The sequence below is a fragment of the Ictidomys tridecemlineatus genome, chromosome 14, assembly GCF_052094955.1.
Source record: "Ictidomys tridecemlineatus isolate mIctTri1 chromosome 14, mIctTri1.hap1, whole genome shotgun sequence".
Classification (NCBI taxonomy): Eukaryota; Metazoa; Chordata; class Mammalia; order Rodentia; family Sciuridae; genus Ictidomys; species Ictidomys tridecemlineatus.
The window spans coordinates 40209150-40225933 of record NC_135490.1 but is presented as its reverse complement, the minus strand read 5'-3'; the positions used below and the strand labels follow the sequence as shown (position 1 = coordinate 40225933).

At 33.6% G+C, this 16784-nt stretch overlaps 1 protein-coding gene across 1 annotated transcript in view; it reads right to left on the bottom strand.

The window, feature by feature from the left end:
• Positions 1-16784, bottom strand: part of Msr1 (macrophage scavenger receptor 1) — a 75000-nt gene that overhangs the window by 8067 nt on the left and 50149 nt on the right. The window contains exon 9 of the mRNA XM_078031091.1: positions 3922-4110. Coding sequence (XP_077887217.1) covers positions 3922-4110 — 189 coding nt within the window. The remainder of the gene's footprint in view (positions 1-3921; positions 4111-16784) is intronic.

Genomic DNA, 16784 nt, shown 5'->3' with positions numbered 1-16784 from the left:
CAGGGAGGCCACTGGAACAAGAGGTAGATAGGAAGGAGAAGTGACTCCCCTCCCTTCCCTGCCCTACACAATGATAAATACCAGATGGCTCTTAGTACTTCCTTAATTTAACTGGTTTTGTCTACTCAGGAAATAGAAAGAACATTCTACTTCATGTAAAAGGTGCATCCAAATGAAAGAACCTATTTAAAAGAGCATGCTTTAAGCTTTATTCCAATAAATCATTTTGCTTGCAGCTGCAAAACTAATTGTTCTTAAAGCTAACAAGGATTATCACTTGTAAGCCAGGTTTGCTATTTTAAAACCAGAAAAAAATGGAGGGGGGTCAGGGAGCCTGTGTCCAGAAAATGATATTCTTTCTGTAATGGAGGAATTACACGAAAGGGATAAATTTAAATTTTTCTCTTTTTGTTTTAATTTTGGTAATTATGTACAATATAATATTAATCTTATTTTTCTTATTTTCCTAAGAGAATAATAATTAGAACTCTCATGCATGTTTCTCTTTTATTCCTCTACATATTCACTCATATTTCTAAGTTTCCTCTTCTGTCTCTATTCTGGCTTCAAAATTGCTTTTTCTTTTTCCACTCTTGTGGGTAAAACTGTAAATTTAAAGTAGAGGAGTAAAAAGACAAGGGGGAGTCTAAATAGTTTTACATAAAAAGGTTGTTCAGCATGTCTAATCCCAAAGCAGCTTATAATGTAAGCCTGTCTCTTAAAATATAATATCCAACGAAGCAGATCATAAATTTTACTTTTCAAACACTGTTTTCCCCTTCAGAACAAATAACCTTGGTTCTATTATGTCTTTGTCCCAGTTCATCTTGCTTTATTATTTAAAATTCTCTTAATCATTCTTTAGTTGTTTGGTATTGAACTGCAGATAGAAAGCTGAAACAAGAGCTGGACCAATAGAAATAAGGAGATGATGAGAGCACTTCTCACACCTTTGTACAATGGAAAATCACATTTACATTTCTAACTCTTGGAACATCATCAATGTCTCTATACCATATAATACTAACCTGACTCTTCTTTCAAAAAGAATAGTAAATGAATTTATAATTATACAGCATATTAGCTGTGATCTCTATTAGTATTGAACAATACTGTGGGGTTTTGTGGTGATTACTTTCCATATGTTAGTGCACTTAAGATTCAAAGTAAATCTGCCAGATTGATATTTTTTTTTAAAAAGAAAGGAAACTGTAATTCTCTGGCATGAGTAGCAGAGCTAAGGTTTCACCTCTCTCATATTCTCTAACAAAGCTCCTAGTTTTTCCAATTTGTTTTAATAGGTGCTCAAAAAATACAAAAGGAAAACCAACATCCTGATAGTACCAAGTAAACAATTTAACATGAGACTAAACCCTATTTTTTCATTCCTTATTGAAATAGGAAATACTAATTCCCAGGATTTCAGGATACTTACTTCCAAACTTTCTTACCAGTGCTTTAGACCAAAAATTGCTAGAGGTATAAGCAGGAATAAATAAAAAGCTTTGAGGAAAAAAAGCATATTTCACTCGTGAGCTTAGACATTAAAGTTAATGCAATCTAAACAATAACCTTTGGAACTCCAAGGGAAAGCAAAGAAGCAAGTCTTCATGCTCAGAGAAGAAAAAAAGCTAGAGAACCATACATCGTGTTTTGCCAAAGGTTATTAGTTCCCCACGAATTATTACATATATTACTATTGTTGTTCTCAATTTGGTTTTCTCTGTAATAGATAAAAAGTTTACCTGAAGACACAAGAGATTAATAAACTGTACTACTGGGTTTCTTATAGAAACAAAGCTAAATGCAGAGTTGCCACTCTCTGGACAATGAAAGCTACCAAAGAACTCATCTTGATTAAAGGCATTTTAGGATATTTTTCTTTTTCAGATTAAGCTTATCAATACTGATTAAATTATCTGAACAACTGGTAAATTCTGTATTTCACTTTGCCCCAGTGTTACATTCTAAGAAGCCAAACCATCAACACTTTGTATTTTCTTAAACTGGAGAATTTATTCTGACAGGTGAATAAGACCCTGAAGGGAACTGTGTGTCCTATGTTAGTACTGCAGGTGTCTGCTTCACAGATGCTCACATTCAATGGAAATGTTTTATATAATTATGTATTTAAAATAAAGAGCCTTTCATTGTGTACACCTTAGTTATTATAGAAATGAATTTTCACTCCATAAAATATTTGTAGAAATGCAGACTGGCAGTTCAGACTTAGTTAGGAGATTGGCTGCATCATTTGGTCCTCTAGTGGCTAAGGGTTGGGGGATATTTTATTTTTTTATTCCCCCCCCCCAAAAAAAATTGACCTTGAAAACATTTCTTTTGGGTAGGTAAATTTTACAGGTGCAAAAAAGATTTAGGAATATACTTTGGAGCCTGAGAAACAAGTTCTGAAAGAGTGTGGATAGAAAATTTGGAAACTTCCAACATCTATCAGGTAGTAGAAAATTAAATATATTTTCCATTTTTTTTTTTTACATTCAAACCTCTAAGGCACAAGTGAAAATCTTGTAGCTAGGGGCTGAATCTGGATACATAAACACTGCACATTACCACTCTGTATTATCTGTCTAGTCTCTTCATGAAATTAAAATATCCTCCTGGTCTGGGAAGGCCTCAGAACCTCAGATCCCTGCTTAATTCTGTCTCTTACATTTGATATGAGGATTCATTTACATAAAGGAATAAAGGAGGCAGCTATGACCTATTATCAATATTATTTAGACATTTAGTGCAATGCCTGGCATATACTCATTACTCACTAAATTGTAGCATAATGTCATTTAATATCTTTATGCATTTAGAAAGGCTATTTCATCTTATTCAAGTCCTCTGATATAATGATTTGACATGCTCTCCTATTTTATCACTATAGATAAGGTTATCTGGAAATGCTCCTATTTTGTCTTTATAATTTTACATACACTTTCCTTCCCATTTTGCCGGATTGCCTACATCTATCTAGAATAATAACCCTTAGGAAACTAAGAAGGTTACATCTTATTTTTTGTCAACATCCATTTGAGACAAAGTATCAGATTGAAGTGGGAAATACTTATTAAAATGCTTGGGTGTGGGGTTATCTTTTCCAATTATCTATGTCATTTAGAATTGCAGCATCTGTGTATGTTTATTTATACATAAAGCTTAGCCTAATATGCCAATTTGGAAATAAATGACAGTAAAAGTTTCATGGACATACGTTAAAACATTTTGCATCCTGCTAATACATGCATACAGCAGTATACTGAGTCATCTAGGTGAAATACACCAATGTGTATGCAGCCAAAGAATTATTTAATGTTTTATTAACCTCAAAACCAGGTTTCTCATCTTTCTCTTAAGGAGCACAGGCCAGAAACAGTAGGGACAGAAACTCTCTGCAATTACTTCTCTCCCATGTTTTTTCACTGTCCTGGGTGAATGCAAGTAGTCAATCAGGGGTGAATAGTATGTCTCATTTCTATGAGACTTCATGGGAGGTATAACTAAGGCTGGTGCTTTTCAGTCACATGGAAGAAAGAATATTAGTAAGCATATATATTGCCCAGATAGATGCCCCCCCCAGGTGTCACCCAGGATGGGCCATGCCTTGTCAGTAATTCATTATGCTCTACTCTTCTTTATCTGCCTTATCAATAACAATATTTCCCTCTATGTCAATATTCTTCACGAACCAATTGAGTCTAAATGAAATTTAAATATTTGGGTTGCTTTAGTTTAAATATGAAATATATTTGTAACATCCCTTTCTTTTTATTTCTGTTTTCTAGGATTGACCATTAAAAATCCTACATGGAATTCTTTTCTCCCATGGTATAGCTCCTTTCCCATCTGGGTCCCCCATCATTAAAGAATGTTTACATTTCATGTTTTATTTAAACAAGATTGTGTTTAAATTACCTTGTCCAAAATGAGCTCCCTTGTGCACGCTTTGAACGCCTTGGTATCCCAAACTCCGGCAGATGACTTGTCCAACACGTAACTCCCATCGATCGTCACAAACTGTGCCCCACTGACCATTGTGGAAGATCTCCACCCTGCCCTCATGGGGCCCACTACCGCCCACCAGCCGAACTGTCTTGGACTGAGCTGTGAAGTCAATAAATAAATAAACAATAGGATTAATTATGTGCACTTTGTTTCATAATGCATTTTTCTTTTCAAAAAAGTGTTTTAGCATGCTTTTTTTTTTTTTTCAATAAGTTCCACTATGGGAATAAATATTAAACTTTCTAGCACCACCTATTGCTCAAGAGTTTAACTGCAAGCATCACATTGGTAAGAGATGAGCAAAATCCATTCTAACATTTTTATGTTCTATGTATGAGAACACTTCAATGATTATGTTTCCGTGAGCTTAAAATCAATAGTTACACGTTTCTTAAAGTTTTAAAAATTTTTCATACTATTTAAAAAATGTATAACAAAACGATTCAGTATTTTCCTGACACATTTTTAACACACAATCTTGAACACAAAATCCAGAGATTTTCAGTGGTACAGGATGTCAAGGAGCAGATTATTTTATAATACCAGAAACAAAAACATAGCAAATTTCCTATCTTTTGCTAAGAGAAACAAGGTACAACTAGCAACAACATTCATTTAGAAATGGCAGGGGCATTCCTTCTTATTCGGTTTCTGGATTTTTTCCCCCCAAACATGGGTGCTGTGTATGGGTATGTATGTGTGTCCTCTTGCATGCATTTGGATAAAAGTTAATGATATAATCAGAAAGTTCGTGGGTATTCTGAAAAATGACTAGAGCACTAAGCTTTACAAAGAAATAAACTGTGATCATAATTATAAGAGTAATTTTGTTTTGTAATATCTAACCAATGAAAGTTATCATATGTATGATGTTTTGAAAAATTTTGATCATTCTACAGAGAGATTCACATGAATTTCAAATGTTTCTTTCCTACTTTAAAAAACAAATATATACATTTTTCAACCTAGGGGCAGATAAATAAAAGTATACAATTAACATAAAATGATTTATCTTGAGTAATGAAGTTTTCTTAAATAACCTATGCTATTCCAGTGAGTATTTGTTTAAAAATTCATCTGTGAAGAATACAATGAAATTTAAAGGAAGATATTTTAAAAATGTAATTAATACTATATTCAATTATTAATATTCTTAATAATCATAAAAAGTCAATGAATAAATACAGTTCTATTTATCTCTTTTAAATATAAGCCTAAGGAACACTATATTATAAAAAGATCAAGAAGTAATTATCATAACAAAAATATCTGTCTAATGTGAAAATGGAGTTAGGGTATAGTTTTCAGAGGTCAATTAATTGAATTCAGTAACATTTTCCCCCCAATTTAAGAAATTTGGTTGAACCAGTAAGTCAATGACATGTAAGAAAAATTGAACATATCCCATAACAAAACTAACTGAGCCACTCAGAAATATAAAAAGGTGACCTGCTAATATATATTATTATAATTATTTTCTTGATTCTTCCAAATGTAATTCCGTGCTAAATACTGAATTAATATAATCATGCCAAAGTGCATAAGTCATTCCTCACTCAATAAGCATAAGTTAAAAATATTTTTGAAATAGAAATAATTTGTAATTAAGGTATTTAAACTTTCAATTACTGAGTAAAATACCTGGGTGACCCAATCATTCACTATAATTGCCTACGAAAATGAGAAAGAATAATCCAAGAATGAATTGTGTAAAGATTTTCAAAATTAGAACCAACTTTTATTAGCTTATGTCATGTCCAAATGCTTATTTTTATGTGAGTCAAATATATCCAAGCCTAATGTATTTATCATACATGCTATGAAAAGCAGGAATATTCAAACATTATGTGAACTTGGCTGTCTCATTGCCCAGACTAGTGTATGTAGGCATTCTCAGTGTGCATTCTTTGCTTTTTACTTCTCAAAAAATATCATTAATGAGTCTTGCTTGTCCTGAAACAGTTGTTCTCAAACATTAATATGTAACAGAATCATAAATTGCTGGCCCCACAACCAGAATTTCTGATATAGTGGTCTTGAATGGGGCCTGATAATTATTACTTTTAACAAGTTTTCAGGTGATGCCGATGCTGTTGGTCCAGATATGACACTTTGAGAAACCCTAACTAGAAGATCACATTACATACTTTTAGATATTTAAGAGGGGATGCATGTTATATCAGAAATAGCTACCAATGCTTATAAAATAATTATAGAATAATTATAAAATAATTTCGTTTCATTTATTGCAAAGAGAACGACTACTGCTTTCTCAAATCCTATCTATGCTCACAGGATTCTAAGAGGGAGGAAGTCCTTCTATCAAATTCTTTAGGGCCAAAATGATCAAATATGTTTATGCCTATCTGTCACCTGAAATATTTTTCAATTATAAATCAACTATTGACAGGTGATCATTCTTTGCTAATCCTTAGTTATCTCTGAACTAATAAAGAGGACTAAGGCAAGTCAAGACTCAATGGAGAATTGACATCCCATACCATTGTGCAACTCTGTTTTGATGGAGAAAAGTTTGTTTTGTCATCAGTCTTAATCACAGCATTTCATATAATCTTAGTCACAGCATTTTATTCTGTTAGGTTGCAGATCAGATTTTTTCTGATTTAACTAACTCATCATTATATGATATCTATACTTCCTTGGCATCAAGCTAATATATTTAGTCAAACAGATTTTTTCACACCACACACACACACACACACACACACACACACGTATTTGTATATATGTATATATGATGACTGTCCTAATTCTCTTTTAACTTTATTAATATAGACTTTTCCAGATTCAAATCAGATAAACACAGAAAAGCATTGAATATGTGCCTGCTGAATAATTTTCTGTATTAATTATAACATTTTAATTGGTGAAAAAAATGAAAACAGAAACCAAATAACAGAAATGAAAAGGATAACATAGAATTAAGGAAAATGTGATATCTTGTGGAACTGAGATATAGATCACAGTTAGGTATCTGGAACTGATAAACCAAGACAAATCTGCTCAGAACTACCCAACTGTTATCCAGGTTTCTATCTGTAGGTTGCTCCAATCTAATCTTTTGTTGCAAGCTGTGTATCTTTGCTCTCCAGTTTGCATAGTGGAACTTCGCTAACAACCCTTAGTTTGTGTTATATGGTATCTTTCTTAGTGGTACGTCTAATGGTCCAAGCATGCTGTCTAGGGCACTGTTTGGGAAAGATGCCCACATTTGGACTAAATAGCTTGGGTCAAATATTTAAGGTCACCTGCAATAACATGGCTCTCCTGGAGTGAGGGTGGGGATTCATCCCTGTTAAAGGAAGAGTTTTCAGCAGACAAAATCTTAAGTCCATTCTGTAAAAGATATTTTAATAATCTTGGTATATTTGTGCAATATTAATAATATTAGATGTTTAGTGCTGTAACTTTTTGTATCTAAAACTGTAGAGTATATCTGTCATTACAAATTCAGGAGATTTTTAATTTCCCATTTAGCAGTTATTCTTCTTGAAGAGGAGCTATGATTCAACTATGATGAGCTTCTGCAGAAAGACAAGATCTGCCATGTAGTTTTAGATATGAGATTAGTTAGGCTTTATTATTTACAAACACGAATTTTACCTTATGGAGGGACTCTTCCGGACCAGTAGTAACTGTGGTCCACTAGCCAATTCCAATCTGATTTTTGTTTTGCACATTAAGTTTTATTGGAATACAACCACATTTATAGGTTTACCTATTGTCTATGGCTGTTTTCAGGTTACCAGAGCAGAGGTGAATAGTTGTGATAGAGACCATAGAGAATGTAAAACATATATTTGCTATCTGGTCTACAGAAACATTTGAGTGCATCCTGGTATAGTTACCAAGACAATAAACTAGAATGAAAGAGGATTTAAGTAGGGATACTCCCAACAATTGACTCCTGGGATAAATGAGGTCATAACTGATCTCTACTCACCTCTCCAGTCAAACCCTTTGAAAAGTTCTCCACTTCTACATTCTTAGGCTTTGTATGCCAGTTATGTCACTACTCACATTTTCTATGTAAGTCTTCCTCTGTTTGATTTCTTTCTTTCTTTTTTTTTTTTTTTGATACAGGGTCTCACTAGGTTGATAAGGGCCTTCCTAAGTTGCTAAGGCTGGCCTCAAAACTTGCAATCTTCCTGCCTCCGTCTCTAGCCACTGGGAGTACAGGCATATGCCGAGGTGCCCAGCTTAACTCTCCTTGATTTCTGAGGCTTTGGTCCCTGTCTGAAATACATTTTTCGTCTTTCCCTACTTCCCCTCTCATTTCTCCACCCTCAATCCCAGGTACAGTAAAGTATCATTTTGGGGTTCCTATAGCACTACTGGTTTGTACAAAAGCATCAAGACCTTGTCTATTTTCCCCAGTTCACTTAAGATCTTTATGGTTATCTCTTTAGCACCCAACAGTGTGTAGGTTGTCACTTAGTGGTCACTTAATGAAAAGTTATAGTATGTGTGCATGAGGGATGGTGAGTTCCTCTTGGTATGGATTTGTGGACTGCATTACCTGAGTGGATTGTATTGGCAAGTACTTAAAGATAAAAGAATAGAAGAAACAAAATTTAGTGTTTTTCAAATATCTAGAGGAAATACAGTTCCTATGTGTAGAAACAGAGTAAACTGGAAGGAAAGATTGATGTAACTGACATATAGACATGGGTCTGAAAGGCAAAACCTACATGGCTAACTACTGAGAACCTGCCAGGCTTAAAGCACGTGGTAGGAGGGTCTGATTAGAAGCCTTATACATTCTAAAAACCTGATTTTTGTTAACTTGTAAAGAGACAGACTCATGCTAAACAGAATATTGGGACTAAATGTCAATCCAGTTTACAATGAGTGATGTAATTGCCTCAAAAACTTGAATATTTGAATCTGCATGACCAGGATAGTGTTTCCCCTCGGGCAACTACATGCAAAGTCAAATCACAACCAGTGAATTATTAGCTTAACTAATTTATAAATTTACAATGAGACATATCAGTGAGGTTTTTGCCTCTGGGAATAGCCAATGCTAGCTTTTTGTATATGTTAATACATTCTGTCAGGTTAGGAGATTTGACATATCTCTGCTCTGATTCATTGTATGCTCATTTGCAGTTTAACTTTCTAAAGGCAACCTCACTATTCTTATTTTTTTTTTGTTTTTTGTTTTGCTTTGTTTTGGTACTAGGGATTGAACTCAGGGCCGCTCAGCCACTGAGCCACATCCTCAGCCCTATTTTGTATTTTATTTAAAGACAAGGTCTCACTGAATTGCTTAGTGCCCCGCTTATGCTGAGGCTGACTTTGAACTCACGATCCTCCTGCCTCATTATTTCTAGTTATTGAGGAACGAATAGATACTAACAATTTCTTCATACTTTCTAAAGTTCATATATAAAATAAAAAAGTATATAAAGAAGTTATTACACAGATAGTTAATTCATATTTCTATTACTATAAGACATCAAAAGAAAAACAGGTAACAGAGCTAGGTAAACAAAAGAAGAAATAGCTTTGTAGTCTAATTTGAGGGAGAACTCCAAATATAATAAAAGTTAACAATTTCAGTAATTATTTCTTTTATAAATTTTATTTTTTAAAGCTGGAGATAAAACAGAAATGTATTAAATATTTCAGAATAGAGGAGTATAATTAATATTCTATAATTAATTATATAAATAAAGAGGTATACTCCCAGCCCTCTTTTTCTTAATTTTGAGACAGGGTCTGGATAAATTGATGATGTTGGCCATAAACTGAAGATATTTCTACCTCAGCCTCCTAAGTATCTATAATTACAGGCAAACAACACCATGCCTGGGTTTAGTGGATAGTTTTAGAGGAATTAAGCATAATTGTTAAAATGAGCATATTAGGTGATTATATTAAGATTAAAATTTTGATTATTCTCATTATGTGTAATTATAATGCACCAATGAAAGGGAAAGTTAGAAAATTTTAATTTGCAATAAAAAATTAATTATAATTATGTAAAAAATTGCTACATAATAAGACTAAAAGGAAATTCTCAAGCATATGAACAGTATTATTGCATGTGGTGCAGAAATTGAATACATCTTTTCTCTATTTTCTTAATTACGTTATTTTTTAAAATTATGACCAATTTAATAAAAATAATTAGTAGGCTAAATATTTGCTAATGTCTTTACTGTTATGAAGCATTGATGATTTCATAATGCTGAAATTCACAAAATTGATGGGAAAGAAACAAAGCTCAGAAGGAGAGAAACAGTATTTTGTTATTTATGTAAAGTAACTCATAATACCATATATTGTTTATGTATACATACATGTAGTAAATTCATAAAAGTGTAAGTAAAAGAAAGCATGTAAACGCCAAGATAAAAGCTCACTCTGAAAATAAAGGGAGGTGGGCTTAGGCGAACTCGATGGTATTCTTAATATATTTTTATAAAATCCAGTATGTGGCCCAGCACAGTGGTGCATGCCTGTAATCCCAGCAGCTAGGGAGGCTGAGACAAGAAGATCAGGAGTTCAATGCCAGCCTCATCAAAAGTGAGATGCTAAGCAACTCAGTAAGACACTGTCTCTAAATAAAATACAAAATAGGGCTGGGGATGTGGCTCAGTGGTTGCCCCTGAGTTCAATACCTGGTACCCCCCAAAATAAAAAATATGTACAGTCAAATAGTAATTGTCCACATCTTAAAAATCAATTTGTTTTATACATAACTATTTATTAGCTATTTGCTATAAATATTTTTTCTTCTTTACATTTTACACTATCTTTACATTTGAAATATATTTTACTTACAGAATCAAACAACAAATTCACAGCAATGTTAATGGTGTCATACCTGGGCCCTAAACACATTATCAAAGAGTTTTTTATATGTCTTTCCTTAAGATATTATGAATCTACAATATTAATATGATAGACAAAACTTTAATCTGCACACAGAAGTCAGGGAGGATGTGACCTCTGGGGTCTTCTTCACATGTGACCACCACTGCTATTGAGTAGAAGTAAAAAACCAAAGTTAAAAAATTATTTTGAGGAGTAGTTCAATTATAGATGGTCCCCAACCTGTAATGGTTTAACTTTATGATTTTTTAGCTTTACAAATGTGCAAAAGCAATGCATTTTCAATATAAACGAATCGTGAACTTTGAATTTTGGTCCTTTCATGACCAGAGAAACACCATCCTATACCCTCTTAAGGTGCTGGGAAGTTGTAGCAAACTGCAGCTCTCAATGAGCCCCATCACCACAAGGACTATTGAGACTATTGGCCTGTGTTGGTAGGTCGTGCTTGGTAATTTAGGTGTATTAAATGCATTTTTAACTTATGATGTTTTCTACTTATGGTGCACTTATAACGATGTAATTTCATTGTAAATTCAGAAGCTTGTATAACATTATTGTTATATTGCTCACCCCAGGGTCATGTTTCTTTCTTTTGTAGCACTTATTGGAATTATATTTTAAGGTTAAAATTATTACAATAGTAGTTGTTATATTTGAATTCCAAATGTAATACAGAAATCATATATATATATATATATGATTGCAGTTTGACCTGAAATCTTCACAATATTGCAAAATTCTTCCAGAACAGAAAATGATTATTTAAGATAATTACCTTAGTGAGGTATTTAGCTATGGAATGCACACCCAGATACCATTATTTTTCTCTAGAAAAATATTTTGTATCTTAGTTCAAAAGTCAAGGGATACAATAATTTTGGAGATCTCAAAGTAAAGAGAAGAAAACTATAAGGAGAAAATTTCAGTGGAGATAAAGTCTATAAAGTTATTATGATTGCTGAGGAGAGACTGAGGTGAATGATCAGTGAGAAAAGATTGGTGTACCCACTAGCTGGGGAATTTCAAGTGCAGTTAAGATTCAACTTGAAGTTGTAGATGCTTCTGCATATGCTTTCCCATTATGCCCACATCTTGGTTAAATTCTTTTAGATTCCCAAGTGAAGCTAAGGCACTTCTTCAAATGAAGGCAGAGATGTGGTGCTCATTGCCGGAATGAGTTGGTGTGGAGAGAAGTTTCTGGCCAAAGATGCCTACATACATTAATTTCATAGGGCTGCCATAGTCAATGATCATAAACCCTAGCTTGAAGGAAAGTTGTCTCTCATAGTCTTGGAAGTAAGAAGCCTGAAACCAAGCAGTGAAGAAGGTTCTCTGTACACACACAATTCAACTGCTGAACAACTAAAATAAAGATTGAGAAATCAAGATAAAATTGCACTCAACTCATTGAGAACTCAAGATAAAATTGCACTAAACTCAGATGATATTGTGGAAGTCCAAATGATAAGAAAAAATTACAACAATAAATAAAAATGTGAAAGAAGACTGTCATTTCCTAAAATTAATTTGTCAATTCTTTTTAATTTGTCAATTTTTAATTAAATCAATAGATAAAAGTTAGAATGATCTTTCTAAAAATGGCAAATATTTAAGATGAGAGAAGAACTTTGTGTTTGAAATTGTCAATTATAAAAACAATTGTATTTCCAGAAGTATATTGTTTATCTTTTGAAGGATAGTGTTCATTTATTGGTATGTTTGCTGCCATTTTAGAGAAATCTTTTTATTATTTAATGTTTCATTTCTAAGTGATTCTTAATTTCTAGAATTACTCAGAAAGAGAACTTTAAAAACTTTATAAAGGGGAATAGTATAAACTATAGTATAAACTATCCATTTGTGGATTGTTTAAAGTTTTGCTCTTCAGTTAAAATCCTGGAACACAAAAATAGTCAAATCATCTATTAAGATTTGAAATTTAATATTTAGAAGGATCTCAGCATAAAACAGCATAAATTATGTTGCCATGCTTTCTGATTTCTGAAAATCAGATAACATGAAAGTCCTTATAACCCTTCTTCTAAGGGCTTGAGACATTGGTTAAGGAATTTAACCCCCTTGAGCCCTGATTTGCTCATTTATAAAATAAATACAATAACACCTATCTCCTAGGTTTGAGGTTTCTAATATAACAATATATGAAAAATTTGTACTATAAACTGCAAAGTACTATATAAAAATAGTAATTGGGCTGGGGATGTGGCTCAAGCGGCAGCTTGCTTGCCTGGCATGCGTGCGGCCCGGGTTCGATCCTCAGCACCACATACCAACAAAGATGTTGTGTCCGCCGAGAACTAAAAAATAAATATTAAAAATTCTCTCTCTCTCTCTCTCTCTCTCTCTCTCTCTCTCTCTCTCTCTCTCTCTCTCTCTTTAAAAAAATAAAATAAATAAAAATAGTAATACTATTATGAATACAATTTATTCTGAAAGTAATCTTAGGAGCCTATAAAGTTAAAAACTTAGGGATATGATATCTGGGTACTGTGAAGTAAAATGTCCCAAATTTGGCCCTTTAAAGTTTAGTCATTCTAATTATTGGCAGATCTGAAAGCTAGGGTAGGATTTTCTAATGTTTTATGGTGGAAAAATACCTTTCCAAAAAACTGAGTGTTTGGACCTTGACTTTGCATTGAAATAATTGAAAGACAATATGCCTCCTGTATGTACAGATTGATTTCATGGAATTGGCAGAAGACAATACTGTGTATGGTCTTTATTCTGTGTAAACCTGGCAGGAGTGACTATAATTCATGTCAACAGCTGTGCCCAGAAATGGGTAGGGATATATTACACGAAGCTTCAAAAATTCTAAAAAGAAGCTCTTTCCTCTTCCAAGAAACAGTTGGTTTCATTTGCTGGATCACTGTAGGGTAATTATGGTAGAAACTCATTAGAATTAAGAAAAAAATATTGGCATATATTGTAACAGAAAAAAATAGAGAAATATGTTTAGCAACTGGTGGACATCAATATGTGGGCTCTTAGATCAAAGTAGTAAAGGCTTTATTTATTTCAAGAGGACTTCTGTTCTCACTCATCAGGGTAAGGACAGATTCTTAAAACAGGATGCTTCTCTGGGCTAGAAGCCAGGAGACCTGGCTCTAGACCCAGGTGTTCTGCCAGTTTGCATCTTAATTTCTACATTCCTTATGATGTTTTTTGTTATGGCCTTATAGGATTCTTGTGAGAATCAATCAATGCATTAGGATAATTCATAATCTTGTGTATAATATTATATGATTCTCACATAAATTTATTATGTGAGAAATGATAAATTTATTGTGAAGAGGTTAGAGAGAAAAGATATACTGGAGTATTTTTCTTAAGTGATAAAATTTAGAATCAGATAAACCAAGATTAAAACTTGAGACCTATGACACGTATATTAGTTATGTGATTTTCATAGATTACTAATAGCCCTAACTCCTTATAGGAGAAATAGCAGACTTACAGATTTCTTGTGAGAGATTAAGTAAAGGAGAGGTAGTATATGAAGTGATTTGCAGAGCGCCTGGCACAGAAGCATATTATAAATGCTTAGTTATGTTAGTCAGCTTTTTGTCACTGTGACAAAAACACCTAACAAAAGCAACTTAAAGGAGAAAAAGTTACTTGAGCACAGTTTCTGAGGTTCAGTCCATGGTTGGCTGATGCCAGTGCTCTGGGCCCAGAATGAATTAGAACATCATGGCAGAGAACATGACAGAGAAGTGATGCTCTGCTCATGGTGACCAGAAAGCAAATAGAGGAAGAGGATACAGAGAAGAGGAACCCTTCCAAGACACACCTCTAGTGATCCACTACCTCTGGACATGGCCGACCTGGTTACCACCCAGTTAGTCCATTCAAACTAAGATGGACAGATTGGGTTACAGCTCTTACAATCTAATTATTTCACCTCTGAATATTCCTGTATTAACACAGGAGCTTTGGGGGGAATATCTCATATCCAAATCATGACACTATTATTTATGAAAACTCTTATATCTGGACAAATAATTAGAAATAGGTGATGGTAGCACAAAAGTATCATTATTATAAAAGTTTCTTTACTGCTTTGCAATTCAGAGTCCAAAAAGAACTTTTATAAATCACCTACCACTGTCCATAACACAAACCCACTGAAATTTGAATCTGCATGATGAGTTCAGTCATCTCTGTATGATAAAATCCTCAGAGGATATTCTGATATCCTACATAAACTAGAAACAACTTCTATATCAATATGTACCAGAATTGGTATGGTTACTTAATTTTAAATCTTTCACATTATGGAATAACTGAACTAGTGCATTGCTTTCTAATAAACAAGCAGCAATAATATTTCTAAATATTATTGAACAACACAGTGAGGTTGGTCCACTTTTTCTGTATCTTGGACCCTACACTCTGGGATTCTGAAGGGACTATCCTGTTTTACCACCTATTTAGTATTTTCTCCACCTGTTGGGCAATAAATATAGAGCCTCTCCAGATACAGGAGTTAATCAAGGAGAAAGCTCAAAAATCCAAGTGGAGACAAAAAAGAAGAAGAAGGAGAAGAAGAAGAAGAAGAAGAAGAAGAAGAAGAAGAAGAAGAAGAAGAAGAAGAAGAAGAAGAAGAAGAAGAAGAAGAAGAAGAAGAAGAGAAGGAGGAGGAGGAGGAGGAGGAGGAGGAGGAGGAGGAGGAGGAGAAGGAGGAGGAAGAGGAGGAGGAGGCACTTTTTCTCAGGCACAGCTAAATGTAAAGATAAGACAGCTCAGCAAAAGCCTATCTGACAATGAATGTGACACATAAAGAGTAAGGGAGAAAAGTGGGAGCAGAAGTATATGCTTCTAACCCCAGCTACTTAGGAAATGGAGGAGGCAGGAATATTGTTTGAGCCCAGGAATTTCAGTTCATCCTGAGAAACACAGCAAGACCATTCTTTAAAGAAAAATAAACAAAAGTAAGAAAGAGAGAGAGAGAGAAAGAGAGAGTGCACAGTTTCAGAGGTTCAGTCCAAATGATCTAATTTGAACTCTTGGATCCTTCCATTCTTGAAGCAAAACCCATCTTATGAAAAGGTTAATTCTTTCTTTCTGAAAGAGTTAATTCTTTCTTTCTCTCTTTCTCTTTCTTTCTTTCTTTCTTTCTCTCTCTCTTTCTTTCTTTCTTATTGTGTTCTGTTTGGATATTACAAGTAGACTAACACAATTTCCTTTCCCCCTTTTCATTTATGTTTTGCATTTTGGAATATTCATATGAACCAACACATTTTATTTCTTGATTGACCATGTTTTCATTATTTTCCACTTATCTATTCTTACAAATACATTGGTGGTGATCATTTTGGGGAAAATATAAATGATTTCCAAGGTCATTCTATTTTTCATTAATAGCTTCGACATTGGATATTGTTTACTTTTATTTCATGAAATGCCATAATGTAGAAGAATGTCAGTGAACTGAGAAAACATAATATTGCTCAGAAACAAATAAAAGTGAACTTATTCTCAGAACTATAAAATGTACCAGAATGCCTCGAATTTGTTTATGGTATAATTTAAACTCTCTTAAGAACAAATTGATAGAAAGACAGGCAGAGAAAACTAAATTTTCTTTGAAACATTTTTCAAAACATTTTCTCAGCCCTATGCTGAGAAAATTTAGACAGGAAACTATCCAAGACACAAGATCAATTTTGATACCTTCTTCTAATGGACTAAATTGTGTCCTTGTCAAATCTACATGTTGATATCTTGCCTCTCAATGTGTATTTAGAAGTAGGGATTTCACAGAGGCAAGTAAGATCATATGAATTCATCCGGAAGGTGCTCAGATTCAGTAGGATCTGTGCTGTAGCAGAGAAAAAACACAAGTACAGCACTCACAGCACCAAATGTGGTCCCAGTGAGAAGAC